Source organism: Larimichthys crocea, chromosome VIII (genome assembly GCF_000972845.2).
Source record: "Larimichthys crocea isolate SSNF chromosome VIII, L_crocea_2.0, whole genome shotgun sequence".
In the NCBI taxonomy this organism is placed as follows: domain Eukaryota; kingdom Metazoa; phylum Chordata; class Actinopteri; family Sciaenidae; genus Larimichthys; species Larimichthys crocea.
In genome coordinates, this window is record NC_040018.1 from 27368541 (window position 1) to 27391890 (window position 23350).

The 23350-nt window shown below is 44.6% G+C and overlaps 2 protein-coding genes across 5 annotated transcripts; both read right to left on the reverse strand.

Moving 5' to 3' along the window:
• Window positions 1–1709: 1709 nt before the first annotated feature.
• zbtb14 (zinc finger and BTB domain containing 14) lies at window positions 1710–9692 on the reverse strand. Of its 4 annotated transcripts, none has more exons than XM_010749951.3 (10): window positions 9442–9692; window positions 6895–7083; window positions 6073–6243; window positions 5630–5725; window positions 5392–5535; window positions 4522–4766; window positions 4321–4406; window positions 4085–4224; window positions 3782–3877; window positions 1710–2846 (listed from the first exon to the last, which is right to left on the reverse strand). In XM_010749951.3, the coding sequence occupies exons 2-10, from the start codon at window positions 7081–7083 to the stop codon at window positions 2712–2714; spliced, it is 1302 nt and encodes a 433-aa protein (XP_010748253.1). In that variant the 5' UTR covers window positions 9442–9692; the 3' UTR covers window positions 1710–2711. The 4 variants fall into 4 exon arrangements, with proteins under 4 accessions (XP_010748253.1, XP_019114358.1, XP_027137492.1 ...); XM_019258813.2 differs by lacking the exon at window positions 9442–9692 and adding an exon at window positions 9176–9389; XM_027281691.1 differs by lacking the exon at window positions 9442–9692 and adding an exon at window positions 8686–8856.
• A 650-nt stretch (window positions 9693–10342) lies between these two features.
• LOC104939455 (guanine nucleotide-binding protein G(olf) subunit alpha) lies at window positions 10343–22650 on the reverse strand. Its single transcript, XM_019258790.2, has 13 exons — window positions 22463–22650; window positions 20041–20181; window positions 19885–19957; window positions 19679–19733; window positions 19447–19566; window positions 18037–18134; window positions 14143–14197; window positions 13985–14058; window positions 13806–13864; window positions 12103–12223; window positions 11816–11946; window positions 11660–11727; window positions 10343–10934 (listed from the first exon to the last, which is right to left on the reverse strand). The coding sequence occupies exons 2-13, from the start codon at window positions 20174–20176 to the stop codon at window positions 10788–10790; spliced, it is 1137 nt and encodes a 378-aa protein (XP_019114335.1). The 5' UTR covers window positions 20177–20181; window positions 22463–22650; the 3' UTR covers window positions 10343–10787.
• Window positions 22651–23350: the final 700 nt, after the last annotated feature.

Here is a 23350-nt window from a genome sequence, read left to right on the forward strand (position 1 = left end):
GTGTGAGTCTAAAGTGTAAGTTAAGTTTAAGTGTACATTGCAAGCATAAAGTGTAGGTGTAAGCGTAAAGTGTAAATGTAAGGTTTAAGTGCGAAGTGTAAGTATAAAGGGTTAAGTGTAAGTTAAGTTTCAGTGTTAAGTGTAATTGTGAAGTGTAAGTATAAAGGGTTAAGTGTAAGTGTGAAGTGTAAGTATAAAGGGTTAAGTGTAAGTTAAGTTTAAGTGTAAAGTGGAAGTGTGAGTGTGAAGTCTAAGTATAAAGGGTGAAGTGTAAGTTAAGTGTAAGTATAAAGGGTTAAGTGTAAGTTAAGTTTAAGTGTAAAGTGTAAGTGTGAAGTGTAAGTGTAAAGGATGAAGTGTAAGTTAAGTGTAAGGTGTAAAGTGTAAGTGTGAAGTGTAAGTATAAAGGGTGAAGTGCAAGTTAAGTTTAAGTGTGAGTGTGAAGTGTAAGTATAAAGGGTTAAGTGTAAGTTAAGTGTAAATTGTAAGCATCAAATGTAAAGTGTATGTGTTGCATGGGTAAAGTAAGAGTTTAGTGTCTTTTTAGCTCCCAGTGTGTTTTTAATTTACAATATTTCTGATTTTAGTGTGTAGTTTTTATTTGTGTTTTTATTACATGTATTGTACACTGGGAGTGTATTGTGCTTTTATTTCTCACTGCTTAATCGCCTGCCTAAAATTGGTGGACTTTAAATAAGCTTCCAGAGGAAACAGGAGGAGGAGACGGATCGAGCGGAAAGGGCAGGAAGCAGAAGCAGGAACAGCGGGGACCACTGCGGCAACGCTGTCGACACTTTAAAATCTAGCGCCCGACTACATCGGTTTGTACAGTAAAGCGTGTGAGGGTGCTTTCAAGTGCACCTCGGAAATTCAGAAATCAAATAATAATCTTTTTTCTAAGATACAAAGTCAGATTAGAAAATTCATTAAATAAACAAATGAAATTGTTTTTTTCCAACTCCACCTGATTCTTGTTCTACATGTCCCCAGCTACCTCTGGGGTGAGTTTCAAGTTCTTTTACTGCACCATCTATTTGTTTATTTAATGACTTTTCTAATCTGACTATGTCACCATACATTGTGTATGATCGCAGCAATCATGCTGGAGCTGTCGTTGGACGGAGAAGCCAGGGACTGATCGTTAGAAAGCCCCAAGAAGAAGCGGGCAGTGATACTCTGCCCTTCTGCATGAGTAGCGATCAAGTGTGACCCGCTGTATGTACGTGTCTAAAAATGCAGTGACTGCCGGCTTGCTCTCCTGATAGCTCAGGGTCAGCACCCTGAGGAAGACGATGGTGCAGTGCAGCGGCCTTTGCACGGATAGTATCAACGCTTTCCACAGTGAGTACGTGCTGCAGCCGCTGTTGATAAGACTCTAGACTGTTTCATTGGACCTCCTTGCCCCTCAGTTTTTAGCTTCCCTTATTTTAACGGCCTTTCACCAGCCCCCGGTCTTACCATTTTTAGTCTTTTACCTGTTTTAACCTGATTTTATTCTGTGAATAAACTTTAATGCGCAAGGATCTGTGCTTTTTTTGGTTTTAGCAACTGCTCTCACCTGATTTTAAACCATAGTCATTTTAATACACCTTTTATGCATATAACAAACATACACATAGCCCCTCCACATAAGCATAAAATGTAAGTGTAAAGTGTCCACTTTGGGCTCCTGTAGTGATGAAGGCAAGGACATGCAGTGAAGTCAAACGTGTGCTTTAAAACACGGCAGCTCTGCTCATGAAACTGAACAGAACGTTTATTTACAACACAAACCAACAGCGTCGAAATCGACTAAAAAACAGCTGCTGTGAATACAAACAGACAGACGGCAGCCATGTTTAACATGTTTATCACATGATCGCTGAGGTCATCAGTCCATGTTTAACATGTTTATCACATGATCGCTGAGGTCATCAGTCCATGTTTAACATGTTTATCACATGATCGCTGAGGTCATCAGTCCATGTTTAACATGTTTATCACATGATCGCTGAGGTCATCAGTCCATGTTTAACATGTTTATCACATGATCGCTGAGGTCATCAGTCCATGTTTAACATGTTTATCACATGATCGCTGAGGTCATCAGTCCATGTTTAACATGTTTATCACATGATCGCTGAGGTCATCAGTCCATGTTTAACATGTTTATCACATGATCGCTGAGGTCATCAGTCCATGTTTAACATGTTTATCACATGATCGCTGAGGTCATCAGTCCATGTTTAACATGTTTATCACATGATCGCTGAGGTCATCAGTCCATGTTTAACATGTTTATCACATGATCGCTGAGGTCATCAGTCCATGTTTAACATGTTTATCACATGATCGCTGAGGTCATCAGTCCATGTTTAACATGTTTATCACATGATCGCTGAGGTCATCAGTCCATGTTTAACATGTTTATCACATGATCGCTGAGGTCATCAGTCCATGTTTAACATGTTTATCACATGATCGCTGAGGTCATCAGTCCATGTTTAACATGTTTATCACATGATCGCTGAGGTCATCAGTCCATGTTTAACATGTTTATCACATGATCGCTGAGGTCATCAGTCCATGTTTAACATGTTTATCACATGATCGCTGAGGTCATCAGTCCATGTTAAAAAAACAAAACACTTTGACAGAGTCTGAAAACAACCAGCCAACACAAATTTAATTACACTGATGAGGACCAGCTGATGGTGTCCAGATGTTTCAGATCAGCTGATGGTGTCCAGATGTTGCTCCTCAGCAGCCATAGCAGCGGCCTGCAGCGTCTCTGTGTCGCTCTGTAGTGGATTCAGCTGTTTCCTCTCACTGTGCATGTTGTTCTCATGACGCTTCAGATCTGACGCCTGAAAGTACACAGTACCCTGAACTCACTCAGTAGTAGTAGGTAGTATTAAATAGTAGGTAGTAAGTAGTAGTAAGTAATAGGTAGTAGGTAATAAGTAGTAGAGTTGTCACCAAAATGAGTAACCACAATATAATACCAGACAAAGTATCACGGTTCCGGGTATTATCACAATGCTGCAGCCTTTCTTTTTTTATTATTATTATTTTTATGAACTGCAATGTATTTGTACAAGTTATAAATACGTATTAATTACTCATGATGTTGTTTGGTGCATGATAAACATAATACTGCTAAAGTTAGAATTAGACTGAAACAAATTAGTGTTGCCACTGACGATGACGCTGCAGCAGACTCGCTACTCGGGCCCGGTGCTTCTGCCACGGTGAGCGTGTTGTCTCGTGTTTGTGACTGTAAGCCGTGCACGCGTTGGGGCGAGACAGAACTTTAGCTTGTTGTTTGTTTTGAATCGAGTTTCTATCGAAGCAGAGCTGTCTTCATGGAGAAACACGAACAGCCAATCAGCTAACAGACGGGCGGACCCAGCGTGTGGAAACAGCCTATCATATCCCGGGACGTCCGGGGTAGCGTTGGTACCGTGCAACTCTAATAAGTAGTAGTACTTAGTAGTAAGTAGTAGGTAATAAGTAGTAGTAGTAGTAGTAGTAGGTAGTAGTAGTTAGTAGTAGTAGTAGTAAATAGTAGGTAGTAGTAGGAGTAAGTAGTAGTAGTAGTAAGTAGTAGTAGGTAATAAGTAGTAGTAGTAAGTAGTAAGTAGTAGGTAATAAGTAGTAGAAGTAAGTAATAGGTAGTAGCAGTAGTAAGTAGCAGTAGTAGTAGGTAGAAAGTAGTAGTAGCAGTAGTAGGTAGTCATAGGTAGAAGGTGGTAGTATTAGTAGTAGTAGTAGTAGTTGTAGTAGTTAGTAGTAGTCATACCTTGGCGAATGCTTTGGTGCAGGAAGGACAGACGAATGGTTTCTCTCCTCTGTGTCTCCTCTCATGATCTTTCAGGTGAGACTTGTGTTTAAATGCCTGTAGACAGATGGGAGGCAGGTAAGAGGCAGACAGGTGAGAGGCAGACAGGTGAGAGGCAGACAGGTGAGAGCCAGACAGGTGAGAGGCAGACAGGTGAGAGGCAAGCAGGTGAGAGCCAGACAGGTGAGAGGCAAGCAGGTGAGAGGCAGACAGGTGAGAGGCAGACAGGTGAGAGGCAGACAGGTGAGAGGCAGGTATGCTCACCTTGTCACACATCTGGCAGGCAAATGGCCTCTCGTTGCTGTGAACCCGTTCGTGTTTTTTCAGGTCCGGAGCTCGGATGAACGATTTCCCACAAACGTCACACCTGTACGGTTTGAAGCCCGTGTGGATCTTCAGGTGTTCTACAACAAAAAGGAGAGGGCGGTGCTTCACCTGAGACATCTCCAGCTTCACACTGTCATTCATGTGACGACATCAGAGCTCAGGTGTGTTCTTACCTTTCAGGTGAGCGTGCGTGGTGAAAGCTTTGGTGCAGATCTCACAGGCGAACGGACGCTCTGCTGAGTGAAGCTTCTCATGTTTCCTGAAGACAGAAAGACCAGGTGAGTTGACCAGGTGTGTGAGCTCACCAGGTGTGTGAGCTCACCAGGTGTCTGAGTTCACCAGGTGTGTGAGCTCACTAGGTGTGTTCTATGTACCTGAGTCTACTCTCATCCAGGAAGGTCTTCCCACACACCTGGCAGGCGAGCTGCTCTCGGTGTCCGTACAGCAGGTATTCAAACTTCATGTCTGTCGTCGCCGTCGTCCAGCCGGGCGGCTGCTCGTCCTTTACCTCCCCCATACTGTCTGCAAATGTCAGCGTCTGGGTGGAGTGGTGCTCCGCCCCCAGCTCTTTAGGCTCCGCCTCCATCTCTGTCACCACATCCTGGTCGTAGCAGGTCACCTGGAGAATCACACAGGTGTGGTCACATGGGCTGTTTACCTGGATTTAGGTAGATGTGTGAGGACTTGTTACAGCCATCACTGTGAGGATGTCTCTTTACTGTAAGGACGTCTCTGTGACAACATCTCTTTACTGTGAGGACGTCTCTTTGAAGACGTTTCTTTACTGTAAGGACGTCTCTTTGAGGACATCTCTTTACTGTGAGGACGTCTCTTTGAGGACATCTCTTTACTGTAAGGACGTCTCTTTGAAGACGTTTCTTTACTGTAAGGACGTCTCCTTGAGGATGTCTCTGTGAGGACATCTCTTTACTGTGAGGACATCTCTTTGAGGAAGTCTCTTTGAGGACATCTCTTTTCTGTGAGGACCTCTCTTTGTGGACGTCTCTTTGAGGATGTCTCTTTACTGTGAGGATGTCTCTAAGGACGTCTCTGTACTGTAGGGACACCTCTTTACTGTGAGGACATCTCTTTACTGTGAGGACATTTCTTTGTGGACGTCTCTGTACTGTCAGGACGTCTCTGTACCGTGAGGACATCTCTTTAACTGTGAGGACATTTCTTTGTGGACGTCTCTTTGAGGACGTCTCTTTACTGTGAGGACATCTCTCTGAATGTGTTTGTACCTTGTGTACATCCTCATTGGTCAGCTCTTTCAGGATGGCTTCCTGCACACGAAGTGCTGCACTGGGAGACTTATCTAGCTCCTGATTGGCTGATGCCTCAACAAGGTCGTCCGTGGTGGGTGTGTCATCGTGCTCCCCGAGTACCTGCACGCACACACACACACACACACACACACACAGTGTTAATTAAAGGTGTGATGATCGTTAATCAGATCATTATTGATCAGACTGATCGTACCTCAGCATCAGCAGCCAGCTGAGCCTCAGGTGGCAGCGCCATCTTTACGATGTCATAGGGAAACTTGTCTTTGTCCTCTGATGACACGTCTCGTTTCTGAGGACACATGAACACATCATCATGAGGGAGGAGCTTCACCTGGCCAAATTAACCAGGTAAACGACCCCCCCACATACACACACACACCCTCAGGGGCCACCTTCTGTATTTAACTCCAGTTTGCAAACGAGGAAACGACTGACAAGGTAAACACAACCCTGAATACAGCATTCATTACCTGACTGTTACCTGTGTGTGTGTCACGTGTGTGTGTGTGTGTGTGTGTGTGTGTTACCTGTGTGTGTGTGTGTGTGTTACCTTTGTGTGTGTGTGTTACCTTTGTGTGTGTGTTACCTGTGTGTGTGTGTGTGTGTGTGTGTTACCTGTGTGTGTGTGTGTGTTACCTGAGAGCAGAGTTTGTCGAGGAAGCGGATGCCGAGGATCTGGCCTGATGACATCATGAGGTTGACGTCTCTCTTCTTGACGGAGATCTTTGCCGTGTACATGTAGTTCAACACTTCCTCAAAGATGTCTGAGCGGATGAAGTCGATCTCAATCACGGACGAGTTGTCTACCTGAGGAGACGATACAGGTGAGCACAGATTTAGAAATCTTTAGGTATTTGAAGAAGATAAAGAAGATATACTTTATTATTCCCTCAATGGGGAAATTCTTTTTTCACTCTATTTTATTTTGACATGCATTTTAACCCAGACACACACACGCAGTACAAGGTACAAGGGCTCATAGACATGCAAATGTGGAGAGAGATGGAGTGATGGGCAGCCCCCCTGAGAAGCGCCCAGCGAGCAGTTGTGGGGGGTCGGTGCCTTGCTCAAGGGCACCTCGGCAGTGCCCAGGAGGTGAACTGGCACCTCTCCAGCTACCAGTCCACCTTCCATAGTTTTGGTCCATGTGGGCCCCCCGCCGGTTTCCAAGCCAAGTCCCTATGGACTGAGCTACTGCCGCCATTTGTGTTTCTTGAAGTATTTACAGAGTACATGTGTGTATTTGGACAGTACCTTGTGTTTCTTGAAGTATTTACAGAGTACATGTGTGTATTTGGACAGTACCTCATGTTTCTTGAAGTATTTACAGAGTACATGTGCGTATTTGGACAGTACCTTGTGTTTCTTGAAGTATTTACAGGGTACATGTGTGTATTTGGACAGTACCTCGTGTTTCTTGAAGTATTTACAGAGTACATGTGCGTATTTGGACGGTACCTCGTGTTTCTTGAACAGTTTTTTGAAGTAGTTGGAGCAGGCGGCGAGCACACAGCGGTGAGCCCGGAACTTGACATCTTCGACCACCACGGCGATGTCGCAGTGCTCGCCCTCCAGGCGCTGCTCGTTCAGCAGCTTCAGGAAGATGCTCTTATGTTCGTCGTCTACGTACTTTACGGTCTCCGTCATCTGAACAGAGAAACACAGCTTATTACCTTACCCACATCAGAGAGCAGGTCTGAATCACACCAGCAGCTTCATGACTCCAGGACCACGGATTCGGTAAGCTCTGGATCCAGACTTCCCATAATGCTTTGCTCAACCTATTTAAGTATCTGTTAGCAGCTAGCTGAATTAGCGGTTAGCTGAATGAAGTCTCTGTCCCACAATACAATGCAGCAGCAACAAGAAGTGATGAGTCATTGAGAAGCAGCGAGAGTTCGTGAGCAGAGCATGTGGATATGAACATACGTGATGACGTCATGAAGTGTGGTTGACTGTGGAGCTGCGTTCACACACAGAGCTGTTTGACAAACATTGTGTAAACGTTAATAAGTTGTCCTGACCATTGAGATGAATGTAAAACATGAATGTAACATTCAGTGTGACGTTTAAAGTGTCTGTAACTGTGACGGATGTCCAGCGTCCTGCAGATCATCATGAAGTCAGCTGATCATGGATCAGAACTTGTTAACGTGTGTGTGTGAGTGGACAGGAGGCTGAGCGACCATTCTCACTGTGACAAACACTTTGTTTACATCTTGATATATCCTGCAAGCAACACGCAGAGACCAACATCCAACATTGAGCTGTTTGTAGTCCACCACACGACTTTGTAGTTTAACACAGATCATCATCATGACATCTCCTAACTCCTTATCACCTCTCCTTCACACCTTTCCTCAGGATGATGAACATCTAGGTCAAGGACGAGTGTTTAAGATGAGAGTTTAAGACAAGAGTTTAAGACGAGCGTTTAAGACGAGAGTTTAAGACAAGAGTTTAAGACGAGCGTTTAAGACAAGAGTTTAAGACGAGCGTTTAGGGCAAGAGTTTAAGACGAGAGTTTAGCACGACAGTTTAGGACGAGCGTTTAAGACGAGCGTTTAAGACGAGCGTTTAAGACGAGCGTTTAGGACGAGAGTTTAGGACGAGCGTTTAAGACGAGAGTTTAAGATGAGCGTTTAGGGCGAGAATTTAGGACGAGAGTTTAAGACGAGCGTTTAGGGCGAGAGTTTAGGACGAGCGTTTAAGACGAGAGTTTAAGACGACAGTTTAGGACGAGAGTTTAGGACGAGAGTTTAAGACGAGCGTTTAGGACGAGAGTTTAGGACGAGCGTTTAAGACGAGAGTTTAAGATGAGCGTTTAGGGCGAGAATTTAGGACGAGAGTTTAGGACGAGAGTTTAAGACGAGCGTTTAGGGCGAGAGTTTAGGACGAGCGTTTAAGACGAGAGTTTAAGACGAGAGTTTAGGACGAGAGTTTAAGACGAGCGTTTAGGACGAGAGTTTAAGACGACAGTTTAAGACGAGAGTTTAGGACGAGCGCTTAGGGCGAGAGTTTAAGACGACAGTTTAAGACGAGAGTTTAAGACAAGCATTTAAGACGAGAGTTTAAGACGAGAGTTTAAGACGAGAGTTTAAGACGAGAGTTTCGGAAAGGACAGAGGAGGTCATTTGGAGGGTTCTGATTGGTCTTCACTCTGTCAGCTGTCAAACTAAAAGAACTTCCTGTGTTTACCTGCGCACACCTGACCCCCCCTCGTGCTCAGACCGGCCACAGTTCATGTACCTCTCCTCCTGCGGACACGCGCCCGGAACGCGTGCACGCCTCGCGCCGTGTGTGAGGGGCAGGCTAGCTGTTAGCACGGAGCTGTCCGTGACAGTGTTTACCGGACACACCGGGCTTCACCCGGTCTGGACCGGACCGGACCGTTAACGGACACACCGAGTCCAGTTAGTGCTCTGACTGACCTCACGTTATTTAAACCGGGCGGAAGCGGGCTAGGCTAACAGCTGGGAGGCTAACCGGGTTTGACCGGGTCAGGTCGGGCTGTACCGGGAGAACAGCCGTTATCTCTGCAGACGGTAGCTGCGGGCACCGGGGAGGCTAACGTTAGCCTGGAGCTAACATGCTGATTAAACTTCGTTACGTTGACCGGACACACCGGGCCCGGTGCTAACAGCGGGCGGTGTGTCGCGGACACCGGGCGGTCAGCGCCGGTAACGAGTGTCGGTGTGTTTGTTAAATGGCGGACAGTCCGGCCTGCTGCTCCGCTCACAAAATGGCGTTTATCCGCAGACGGTCCTCCACGCGCCGTCTCCGTTAAACTCGCTGACTGACATCAGCACCGGCGGGGAGCGGGCCGCGTGCTTCCGCGGACCCTCCGCTCCGCCGTCCCCGGGACCGACAGGCACGCGAGCAGCGGCGGCGCCGCGGCCTCGACCACACGAACGAGACGGGGCTCGAGCAGCCATGAACGCCTCGAGAGCGCGCAGGCATCCCCGCGGAAACGGAGAGCGCGGGGCCAGGGGAGCGGGCTCTTACCGTCACAGCGGGCCGGTGTGAGCGTGTTCCTCTGGGTGTCTCAGCGCACCGGGAGCCGGTAATCACTTTGTCCGGTTGTTGTTGTTGTTGATGATGATGATGATGATGAGGACGAGCACAGAGCGGAAGGCCGCGCTTTGCGCCAGCACGCACACACTGCAGGGGCACTGCCTCTGAGCATGCGCAGTGTGACCGGGCCTGACAGTCAGGCACGTGAAAGACGGAAAGAGAGCGCGTGTCATCGGAGCTCCACTTCACCTTTACTCAGTAGACCACTTCACCTTTACTCAGTAAACCACTTCACCTTTACTCAGTCCATCATCCACTCCACCTTTACTCAGTCCATCAACCACTTCACATTTACTCAGTAAACCACTTCACCTTTACTCAGTCCATCATCCACTCCACCTTTACTCAGTCCATCATCCACTTCACCTTTACTCAGTCCATCAACCACTCCACCTTTACTCAGGAAACCACTTCACCTTTACTCAGTCCATCAACCACTCCACCTTTACTCAGTCCATCATCCACTTCACCTTTACTCAGTCATCCACTTCACCTTTAGTCAGTTTGTTTTAAATAAAAATGTTTATTGAAAATGTTTTTGTTGAATAAAATAAAATTTGAAGTGATCAGATTGTGCGTTTGTAAATTTTACCTTTAAACTTTTTTAAGTGTGTTCTTAAAATATTAACTCTTAATACTGCATGTGTCGTTAACGTGTCATTAGTGTGTCATTAACACGTTAACATGTCATTAACGTGTTACCAGGTTGTTACATGTTGTTAACATGTCAGTGTGTTGCAGAAAAATAAAGATTTCAAAGTTATGACATAAAAGTTCTTTAATATGACCATTTCAATAATTCTAAGACATCATTCATGAACAGCCAATCGGGAGAAAGATTGTAATAAATATGTAGTTCAAGTTCAGAGACATGAAAAAATATAAAATATATTCAATAGTTAAAAGTCTGAGCAAACCTTTAACCCCCCATATGACATGCAGACTGTTGCCATGGCAACAACAGACAGATTCTCCCGTTATGTCATAATCATTATGTAATAATCAATAATGAAAAATCAGTAATAATTAAGTAATAATCAATAATTAAAATCAGTAATCATAATGTAATAATCAATAATTAAAAATTAGTAATCATTAAGTTATAATCAATAAACTGAGAAGATGAAGTGATAAATGTGATATAACTGATCATAAAGAGTGTAAATATATCAGGATCTATCAGTATCGATTAGATATCAGATTAGCTTCTAGGTTAGCATCTTTAGGTCACATGTCAGTCCATGTGGGGCGGGACCAGGTGAGCATCCAGCAGCAAATCAGAGCAGCTCGTACTGCCGCAAGTGCATCCGCTGGATGATGTCACGACAGTCGTTGAAGACACGGCGAATGTTTTCGGTGTCAACGGCACAGGTGAAGTGAGGATAACAGTAATGTTTCCCATCACCACTCGCCGTGCTGATCCTCTGAGAAACAGACAGATCAGAGACAGACAGGTTTTCTATATTTTTAGATCTTACATTAACCATAATGCATGAAGGATCATAACCGGAAGGGTCTTAACATGAGGTGTCGTAACGTAAAGAGTCATAATGTGAAGTGTCCTAACCTGAAGAGTCGTAACGTGAGGTGTCGTAACATGAAGTGTCCTAACCTGAAGAGTCGTAACATGAAGAGTCCTAACCTGAAGTCGTAACCTGAAGAGTCCTAACCTGAAGTCGTAACATGAAGAGTCATAACCTAAAGAGTCGTAATGTGAGGTGTTGTAACCTGAAGAGTTGTAACATGAAGAGTCGTAAAGTGAGGTGTTGTAACCTGAATTCATAACCTGAAGAGTCGTAGCGTGAAGAGTCATAACATGAAGTATCGTAATCTCAAGAGTCGTAACCTGAAAAGTCGTAACATGAAGAGTTGTAACCTGAGGGACTAAGGACAGAGGGTGTCACTCCCTGTACAGATTGTAAAGCCCTCTGAGGCAAATGTACTTTGTGACTTTGGGCTATACAAATAAAATTGATTTGATTTGATTTACCCTGAAGAGTCGTAACATGAGGAGTTGTAACCTGAAGAGTTGTAACATGAGGAGTTGTAGCACGAAGAGTCGTAACGTGAAGAGTTGTAACATGTAGAGTCGTAATGTGAAGACTTGTAACATCAAAAGTCGTAACATGAAGAGTTTAAGCGTTTTTACCAAAAACTCGTCTCTAATGAAGAACTTGGCTCGGGTCACTCTGGGGTCTTCATCAGCATCTGGAACAGCTGAACAGACACACAGACATCAGGAGGCGTGCTCATGTGTGTACTTGTACATGTGTGTGTGTGTAAGTGTACATGTGATTACTTGTACCTTCAGCAGGTACTTGGTAGTTGGTGTATTCAGGGAAATAATCCTCCAGTTTGGATTTTCCAGCCAGAATTTTGTCAGCGAGCACATCCTGTTTGTTCAGGAACAAGATCACTGAGATGGTCTTCAGAAATCTGCAGCCAATCACAGAGCAGAGAGGGTTCATTATAGCCAATCAGAGCAGAGAAGGTTCATTATGGCCAATCACATAGCATAGAGAGTGCCTTATAGCCAATCACAGAGCAGAGATGGTTTACTACAGCCAATCACAGAGAGGATCAGGTCATTACCTGTTGGTCCAGATGGATCTAAAGAGGTCCAGAGATTCTCGCAGCCGATTGGTTGAGTTGTCCTCTCTGATCACCATGTTGTAGCTGCTACTTGCTGCCACAAAGATGATGGCTGTCACATCTGAACACAAAACATCACCACCATCATTATCATCATCATCAGCAGCAGCAGCAGCAGCATCATCTTCTTCTTCATCACCACCATCATCATCACCACCACCACCTTCATCACCATCATCACCACCATCTCCATCACCATCATCACCACCACCATCTCCATCACCATCATCACCACCACCACCATCATCACCACCATCTCCATCACCATCATCACCATCACCATCATCACCACCACCATCTCCATCACCATCATCACCACCACCACCATCATCACCACCATCTCCATCACCATCATCACCACCACCATCATCACCACCATCATCATCACCACCACCTTCATCACCACCACCATCATCATTATCATCATCATCATCATTATCATCATCACTACCACCATCATCACCATCTTCATCATCATCACCATCATCATTATCATCATCACTACCACCATCATCACCACCATCATCATCATCACCATCATCATTAATACCACCATCATCATTATCATCATCACTACCACTATCATCACCATCTTCATCATCATCATTATCATCATCACTACCACCATCATCACCACCATCACCATCATCATTAATACCACCATCATCACGACCATCATCATCATCATCATCTTCATCATCATCACCATCATCATCATCACTATCACCACCATCATCATCATCATCACCACCATCTTCATCATCATCATCATCATCATCATCATCACCACCATCTTCATCATCATCACCACCATCATCACCACCATCACCATCATTATCACCATCATCACCATCATCACCACCATCATCATCATCTTCATCATCACCATCATCATCATCACCACCATTTTCATCATCATCATCTTTATCATCATCACCATCATCATCACCACCATCTTCATCATCATCGTCATCATCATCATCAGTATCATCATCTTCATCATCATCTTTATCATCACCATCATCATCATCATCATCATCATCATCATCACCATCATCATCATCAGTATCATCATCTTCATCACATCTTCACCATCACCATCATCACCATCACCATCACCATCATCATCAGTATCATCATCTTCATCACATCTTCATCATCACCATCACCATCATCACCATCATCATCACCATCATCTTCTTCATCATCACCATCATCATCATCACCATCATCATCAATATCATCATCTTCATCATCATCACCATCTTCATCATCTTCATCATCATCACCACCATCTTCATCATCACCATCATCATCACCATCATCTTCATCATCGTCACCATCATCATCACCATCATCACCATCAACATCACCATCATCATCACCATCACCATCACCATCATCATCATCATCATCATCATCATCACCATCATCATCATCATCATCAAAATCATCACCATCACCATCATCTTCATCATCATCATCATCATCATCATCATCTTCATCATCATCACCATAATCATCAATATCATCATCTTCATCATCATCATCATCTTCATCATCATCACCATCATCATCATCATCATCACCATCATCATCATCATCAAAATCATCACCATCTAACCAATCAGTAATTTTCCCACCGTTGAAGCACTGAATCCACTTCCTGCGTTCATCTCTCTGTCCTCCAACATCAAACATACTGACAGACAGACAGACAGACAGACAGGTATTAAATAAAATGACAAAGTTTTATTCATGACAAAGTATATATAATATATAATATATAGAAGAAGCAGAAGGGGCAGGACTAAACACTCACTGGAAGTTGACCTTGTCCACCTGAAACCTGGTCTCAAAGATGCCTGAGGTCAGCACTCTGCAGCGCAGCAGATCCTACAGGAGAAGAAGAAGCACGTTCACTGCCCGGCTACAGCTGAGTCAGCCTGAACGGTGGGAGCTGATTGGTCATTTTGTTACCTGGTCAGTAGGTGTGTAGTCTGTTCTCCGGACTGAATCCAACCGGTCCAGGAAGCTGCAACACACACACACACATACACATCACTTACATTTACATTTAGCCATTTAGCAGGCACTTTTATCCAAAGCGACTCACAGAGAAGGGAACAATCCAGGTACAGTGCGATAAGAAAGTGTTAGTTCAGTAGTAAAGGGTAGATGAATCATGTCCAGCTGTTGGTAGTGTAGGAGAGGAGGTCCTCTCTGAAGGGCTGGAGGTCTTCAGGACGTTTTTAAAGGTAGAGAGGGATGCCCCATATCTGGTAGGAACTGGTAGGACGTTCATATCTGGTAGGAACTGGTAGGACGTTCCACCAACGGGGAACAACAGAAGAGAAAAGTTTGGATTGTCCTGAGTGAACAGGTGGCAGAGCCAGGCGTTGTTCATTGTAGGAGCGCGGCGGTTGTGAGGTAACATATGCCTGTATAAGGGCGTTCAGGTAGGTAGGTAGGTGCAGTACTGGAGACAACTTTGTAGTTAGCATTAGCGCTTGAATTGAATGCGGGCTGCTACAGGTAGCCAGTGGAGCTCCATGAGCGGGTGAGCTGAGTGGTGTGTTGAGTTAAGTAAGGTCTGATTTTTAGCATATTGTTACATTACATTACATTACATTTAGCAGACGCTTTTATCCAAAGCGACTTACAGAGGAGGACATAAGCTGAGAAAGGTGTAAAGGACACAGAGTAGTTGTTAGTGTTGTTAGTTTTGTTAGGCAGGGAAGCATTCTCGAAACAGAAAGGTTTTTACAAGTTTTTTAAAGGTAGGTAAAGGGATGTTGCTGTTCTAGTAGCCGTTGGTCATTCCACCATTTGGGGACGACCACAGAGAAGAGTTTAGAGTGACCTCGCTTTGCGAGAGGCGAGGGTACAACTAGACGGTTTGTATGAGCGGAGCGTAACGCCCTGGTCGGGACGTGAGCCTTTAGTAAGACGCTGAGATAGGCTGGGGCAGATCCTGAGGTGGTTTTGTAGGCTAGCGTCAGAGCTTTGTGTTTAATTCTGGCAGCTACAGGCAGCCAGTGCAGGTCGCTGAAGAGTGGGGTGACATGTGACCTTTTAGGTTGATTGAAAACCAGTCGCGCTGCGGCATTCTGGACCATTTGCAAAGGTTTGATCGCGCAAGCAGGTAGGCCAGCCAAGAGCGAGTTGCAGTAATCGAGGCGGGAGCTGACTGTAGCCTGAATCAGGAGCTGAGCGGCATATTGGGTCAGGTACGGTCTGATTTTTCTAATATTGTACAATGCATAGCGACATGACCTCGCTACGGAGGAAATGTGTTCAGAGAGAGAAAGACGATCATCTAGTACCACGCCCAGGTTTTTAGCAGCATGGTTAGGGGTAATAGTGACAGTACCAATTTTCAGGTTGAAGTCATGGCAGATTGACTCATGGGCAGGGATGACCAGGAGTTCGGTTTTTGACAGATTAAGCTGGAGATGGTGGTCTTTCATCCAAGTTGACAGATCAGAGAGACAGGCGGAGATGCGTGCGGAGACCGTGGTGTCGTCCGGCTGGAACGACAGGTATAGCTGTGTGTCATCGGCATAGCAGTGGTAGGAGAAGCCGTGTGAGCGGATAACATGGGACAGCGAGGTGGTGTAGATGGCAAACAGAAGGGGACCCAGCACCGACCCCTGCGGCACCCCCGTGGAGAGGGTATGAGTCGATGACAGACGACCTTGCCAAGACACATTAAAGGAGCGTCCAGCGAGGTAGGACTCGAGCCAGGAGTGGGCAGAGCCTGTAATGCCCATGTTAGCGAGTGTGGTTAGGAGTATGTCGTGATTGACTGTATCGAAGGCAGCCGATAAGTCGAGAAGGATGAGTACAGATGATTGCCCTCGTACTCTGGCTGTTTTTAAGGCTTCTGAGACAGATAGTAAGGCTGTTTCGGTGGAGTGGCCACTTCTGAAACCCGATTGCTTTGGGTCAAGTAGGTGGTGATGGGTGAGGAAGTCAGTGATTTGTTTAGAGACCGCCCTCTCAATGGTTTTCGAGAGGAAGGGGAGCAGTGACACCGGCCGATAATTTTCAACCGAGGCGGGGTTAAGCGTAGTCTTTTTTAGTAATGGCGTAACTCTGGCTTGTTTGAAGGCCGCTGGAAATACGCCTGAGGACAGTGAGGCATTAATCACGGATGTGATCGGTGGGACTACTGTAGGAGCGATATCTTGTAGGAGTTTAGAGGGGATGGGGTCCAGTGGGCAGGTGGTGGGTCGGTTGTTTATGATCAGTTTGGATACCTCGTCTTCCGAGAGAGGGGTGAACGAGGAGAGAGTTGCGCTGTTGTCTCGGGGGAGTAGCAGGTTGTGACCGGGGGGATCACAAAATTGTTTGCTGATTATCGCCACCTTGTCTGTGAAGAAGGAGGCAAAGCTGTCAGCAGTGAGGTTGGTGGCAGGTGGGGGTGGGGGAGGATTGAGCAGCGATTTGAAGGCGGAGAAGAGTTTCCGTGTGTCAGTTGTGCTGCTGATTTTCTTGTTGTAATATTCCATTTTAGCAGTCGTGACAGATGAAGAGAATGACGCTAGGAGAGATTGGAAGGCTTCTAGGTCAGCGTGGTTTTTGGATTTGTGCCATTTCCGTTCTGCAGCTCTGAGTGCTGTACGTGACGAGCGGATGGCATCAGTCAACCATGGGCGGGGCTGAGTGGAGCGTGCTGGTTTTCTAGAAAGAGGGCACAGGGAATCTAGGCATGCTGTTAGTGTGGAACTGAGAGATTCTGCGGCTGCGTTGACATCTAGCGGAGAGAAACTGTTGGGAGGGGGAAGGGCAGTAGCGACGATTGAGGCGAAGTGGGTGGCAGACAAGTTGCGGAGATTGCGTCGAGAGGTGGTCATGGGTTGAGGGGTGGTAGGTAGTTCTGGGAGGGAAACCGTGAAGTGGATGAAGAAGTGGTCCGAGGTATGTAATGGTGTGACCATTATGTCATCAGTTTTGCAGTTTTTGGTAAGGACGAGATCCAGTTGATTGCCGTTTTTGTGAGTTGGGGGAGTACTGACTAGTTGCATGTCGAATTAGTTGATGAGGGATAGAAAGTCTGTGGCGTAAGCTTTGCCTAGATGGATGTTGAAATCACAGAGTACCAGCAGTGGGCACTCAAGTTCAGGAATTGAGGACAGTAGCGTGTCTAACTCATTGACGAAGTCACCCAGAGGTCCAGGAGGATGATGATCACTGAGCATTTGACTGGAGCTATGACTTTGATTGCATGGTGTTCAAATGAGCAGTAGTTGGTGTTGAGGAGCAGGGGAGCATAGTTCCATTTGTTGTTAACCAGGACCCCAGTTCCTCCTCCTCGCTTGGAGAGACGGGGGGTATGGGAGAAGGAGTGAGCTGCGGAGAGTGCTGCCTGAGTGGCGGTGTTTTCTGTTTTAAGCCAGGTTTCGGTGAGGGCCAGTAGGTCCAGGGATAGACTGCTGGCATAAGCCGGGATAAAGTCCACCTTGTTGACAGCAGATTGTCAGTTCCATAGGCCAACAGAGAAGGTTTTGGTGGGTGTATAATGTTCCAGTGGCCGGAGGTTAAATAGATTCCTGGTGCGAAGGTTGCGGCGTAGGGGGGTCCGTGCAGTAGAAACTACGGGGATCTTCTGGAAGCACATGATGATATAGGTAGGACAGATGGAGGAGAGTTTTGCCTTGCTCGGTGGACTCGCGCAGGTAGACTCACTTGTCTTAACCCAAGTAGGGTTGTAAAGTGCAAACATTTACAACATTAGAAAAACATCACTGGTCTATTCATCCAGTCACCTCCACCTGAGCTGTGATGGACCGTCGGGGTTATTGGAGCACTCTGATTGGTCTGTTGGGATTTAACATGTGACAGTGATACCTGTGTGTATATGTGTCTTACTACTTAGCGCAGTCGATCAGCTGATATTCGTTGGAGCGTTCGAAACATGCCTTCACGCCGTCATCCTCCCACAACTTCTGAGCATGCTCAAAGAACTCCTGAGAGACAAACAGTTTGGTTCACACAGGAAGTGTCATCATGGAACAGGAAGTGTCATCACTGAACTGGATCAACTGAAAATAAGCTGACAGGAAGTTCAGGCGCTGTGATGAGTTTTTCAAACTAACAGAGTTTGAATCATGTTGATGATACAATGGCCTGTGATCAGCTGATCTGTCTGTTCTCATACAATGGAGTGTGGTTAGCTCTGTGGTTAGCTCCATGACTGAGACACCATTCAGCTGATCACAGGTAGTGTAGCATCAACTCTGCTAGTTTATGATGAACACAAACATTGTGATGACAGTTAATTTTTTTATAAATTCATGCAGTAAAGTCATTAAATGTATCTTATTTAGTGTGTTGTCATCTGATTGGACAGCAGTCCACCAATCAGCAGCGTCAGAGCCAATAGAAAGTGACAGGAAGACATTTGTTTTGTCTCTTTGAGTCTTTAGAGACTGGCGCCGTTTTAATGAGGCCTCAGGTGACACACACACACGCACACATACACACACACACACACACACACACACACACACACAGTGTGTTGTCCTGTGTGGTTTCAGTCCCTCGTTAACTCGTTACATCATGTCATTAACATCATTAAAACAAACAACCTCTTAACGACTCTCCGGGTGCTGCTTCACCTGTCTGATGTCACAGGAGATCAGCATTAGCACCTCAGCTGCTGTTAGCATCAGCAGCTGAGGTGCTAACAGCAGCAGGTAACGATTGCTAATCCGAACAGCTGCTTAAATCTGTTTCATAATCTGTTAGCTGACAGCTACATGTTAGCATGCTAATGTTAGCTGTATGTCTGTAGCATCAGTAGTAAAGAAAATGCAGAGGCTGATGGGAATGTTTGGTTTGAAGTTTGACACAAACTTTGATTGGATGGTGGCACTGCATGAAAATTTGTCCAATCAAATATTAAAGTGGTGCAGCCAATAACAGAATGTTAGCATGTTTGCTCAGTGGTTAGCCCGCAGAGATAATAATATATAAGAGTGACAGGAATGTGGGGAGAGAGAGAGATGGGGAATGACATGCAGCAAAGGGCCACAGGTCGGATTCGAACTCTGGGCCACTGCAGCAAGGACTGAGCCTTTGTACACGGATTCTCTACCAACTGAGCTAAACGACACCCTGGAGCAAGAATGATTTTATTTGAAATGATTTAAGCAAGCTGCTAAGCTAACCTGGCATCTGAACACCCTGACTCTTCCTGAGGCTGATGCCATTGGCTAAAGCTAGCACCAGTGTGTGTTTTTATATATAGGTGTGTGTCTGTTTATGTGTGTGTGTTACCTCTGTGTATTCAAAGTCGGACAGCGGTGCAATGCTCTTGATGTAGTCGACTCTGAACTGGTTGCCAGGGTTACCCAGAGGCATGGGCGGAGTCAGCATACTCATGGCTGACACAATGGTCTGAACACACACACACACAAACACACACACAGCTCACACACATATATATATATATATATATTTATATAGTCAGCCATTTAATCATGTGATCAGGTCATCAGGTGTGACGTACCACAATGGCATCCTTCACGTTCTTCCTGATGTCCTGAATCTTCTGCTGTTTCTCTCTGTAAGAAAAATAGACTGACTGAGCCAGACGAGCTGTGACTGGCTGATTGTGGACTGGACTGATATCATCATATGTGACAATGTTCATCAAACTTTTATTTCATAAAAGGAAGGAATATTTTTTTAAAAAGCTGAAGAATTTTTACTCACTCAGCGTTGAAACCGTCAACGTGAAGAATCCTCATCTGCTTCACGATAGTACTTTTACCTGACTCACCTGCACCTGCAGACAGACAGGTGAGAGATAGACAGGTGAGAAACACAAACAGACAGACAGACAAACAGGCAAACAAGCAGGTGTCTCACCCAGCAGTAACAGTCTGTGTGTAGCTTTATAAGCCTGTCTTTCTTTCTGCAGCTGTCTCTCGATCTTCTTGTTTGCTTCTCTCTTTGCTTTTTCGTCCAGTCGTTCTTCCTCCGTCTTCCCCCCCAGACAGCCCATCTCAACTGGAACCACAGAAACCAGTAGACAACAGACAGGAATCAGTCAACAACAGACAGAAACCAGTAAACAACGGGCAGAAACCAGCAAACACCAGTAAACAACAGCCAGAAACCATGAGCAAACAACAGAAAGAAACCAGTTAACAACAGACAGAAACAATCAAACAGCAGACAGAAACCAGCAAACACCAGTAAACAACAGACAGAAACCAGTAAGCAACAGGCAGAAACCAGTAAACACCAGTAAACAACAGACAGAAAATGGTAAACAACAGAGAGAAACCACGAGCAAACAACAGACAGAAACCAGGAAACAACAGACAGAAATCAGTAAGTAACATACAGAAACCAGCAAACAACAGTAAACAACAGACAGAAACCAGTAAACAACAGACAGAAATCAGCAAAAACACCAGTAAACAACAGACAGAAATCATGAGCAAACAACAGACAGAAACCAGTAAACAACAGACAAAAACCTGCAAACAACAGATAAAAACCAGCAGACACCAGTAAACAACAGACAGAAACCAGTAAGCAACAGGCAGAAACCAGTAAACACCAGTAAACAACAGACAGAAAATGGTAAACAACAGAGAGAAACCACGAGCAAACAACAGACAGAAACCAGGAAACAACAGACAGAAATCAGTAAGCAACATACAGAAACCAGCAAACAACAGTAAACAACAGACAGAAACCAGCAAACAACAGACAAAAAACAGCAGACATCAGTAAACAACAGACAGAAACAATCAAACAACAGACAGAAACTAGTAAACAATAGCCAGAAATCAGCAAAGACCAGTAAACAACAGACAGAAACCGGTAAACAACAGACAGAAACCATGAGCAAACAACAGACAGAAACCAGTTAATAACAGACAGAAACCAGTAAACAACAGACAAAAACCAGCAAACAACAGACAAAAACCATGAGCAAACACACAGAAACCAGTAAACAACAGACAGAAACCGGTAAACAACAGAGAGAAACCAGTAAACAACAGACAGAAACCGGTAAACAACAGAGAGAAACCACAAGCAAACAACAGACAGAAACCAGCAAACAACAGACAGAAACCAGCAAACAACAGTAAACAACAGACAGAAACCAGTAAGCAACAGACAGAAACCAGCAAACAACAGACAAAAACCAGCAAACAACAGACGAAAACCAGCAGACACCAGTAAAAAACAGACAGAAAATAGTAAACAACAGACAGAAACCAGCAAAAACACCAGTAAACAACAGACAGAAATCATGAGCAAACAACAGACAGAAACCAGTAAACAACAGACAAAAACCTGCAAAGACCAGTAAACAACAGACAGAAACTGGTAAACAACAGACAGAAACCATGAGCAAACAACAGACAGAAACAATCAAACAACAGACAGAACCCAGTAAACAACCGACAGAAACCATGAGCAAACAATAGACAGAAACAATCAAACAACAGACAGAAACCATGAACAAACAGACAGAAACCAGTAAACAACAGACAGAAACCGGTAAACAACAGAGAGAAACCACGAGCAAACAACAGACAGAAACCAGGAAACAACAGACAGAAACCATCAAACAACAGTAAACAACAGACAGAAACCAGTAAGCAACAAACAGAAACCAGCAAACAACAGACAGAAACCAGCAAACAACTGACATAAATCAGTAAGTAACAGACTGAAAACAACAAACAACCAGCAAATAACAGTAAACAACAGACAGAAACCAGTAAGCACAGACAGAAACCAGCAAACAACAGTAAACAACAGACAGAAACCAGTAAGCAACAGGCAGATATCAGTAAGCAATAGACAGAAACCAGCAAACAACAGACAGAAACCAGCAAATAACTGACAGAAACCAGCAAACACCAGTAAACAACACACAAACACTAGTAAACAACAGACATAAACCAGCAAACAGACAGTAACCAGTAAACAACAGACAGAAATTAGTAAACACTATAATAACATTATAACACTATTATAACATTTAACAACACTATACTTTATAACACTATAACATTTTATACATACACTTTATATATGTATAACAACACTATAATAACATTATAATAACAACACTATAACAAACTGCTGCAGTTTATTTCTGAAGTTTAAATGTTGAGTTGAAACAAAAAGTTTAAAGATTTCTTGACCACACTCAAAGTTTCAGTTCTGTTACTTTGACTTCAATAAAGGAGCTGAATACTTCTGAAACCAGTGAACGTAGTATGTACCCCACTGGTCCCGGTTCATCTGTGCTGGTACCGACCTGTAGCTGTTGGTGATCACTGTAGCGTCCTTTCTCTCTGTCCGTCCATTAAAGTCCAAAAAAGAAAAGAAACACAACGGCAGTAGCTCTCAGCCAGTCAGCATCTCCGTCTAAGTTCAGGTCCAGTTCTCCTGCTGGTTTTGGGATGTTTTCCTGTTGTTAAACTGTGAGGAGATAAACACCTGAGCTGCTCTCTGGCTCTCTCTATCTGTCTCTCTCTCTGTCTGCCTCCCCTGTCCTCCCCCCGGTCTCTAATAGTGCCTCATTAGTCTTCTCTTTGGGGGATTTCACTGTTTTTCCTCTCATGTCACTTTGCTGCCTGACAACCAGCAGCTGGATTCATAAACACAAACTCGTCTCCTGGTTTCAGTCTGGACTCTGATGGACCAGAACAGACTTGGGACCAGCAGACAGGTCAGGAGACATCAACCCTGATTCTTCTCCTGTGGTGTTCAGATATCTGACAGAGTTTCAGGTCCAGCAGGTAGTCAATGATTTATTAAAATGTCATTTAGAAATGTGAAGTTTAAATATATAAACATTTAAATAATTATAAATTCACTAAGTCTGTTAAATAAATACATGTATACTGTGATCATTGACAATAGGCGCAGACAGGACACAGTTACTTCTCATGAACAGCTCATAAACACTGATCCCGGACCTGCAGGGTGATGTGTGATGTACTGTATATACAGAGATATAAAACTCTGAGGACAAAGGGGGACACACTCCAGTCCTGGACTATATAAAGAGCATACCAGGATCTGAGAGGAGTTCAGCAGGTAGTCGATGATTTATCAAAATATCATTTAACACATAAACTCCTTTATGTATGTAAACATTACAATGGTTAAATAATTATAAATTCATTAAATCTATTAAGTA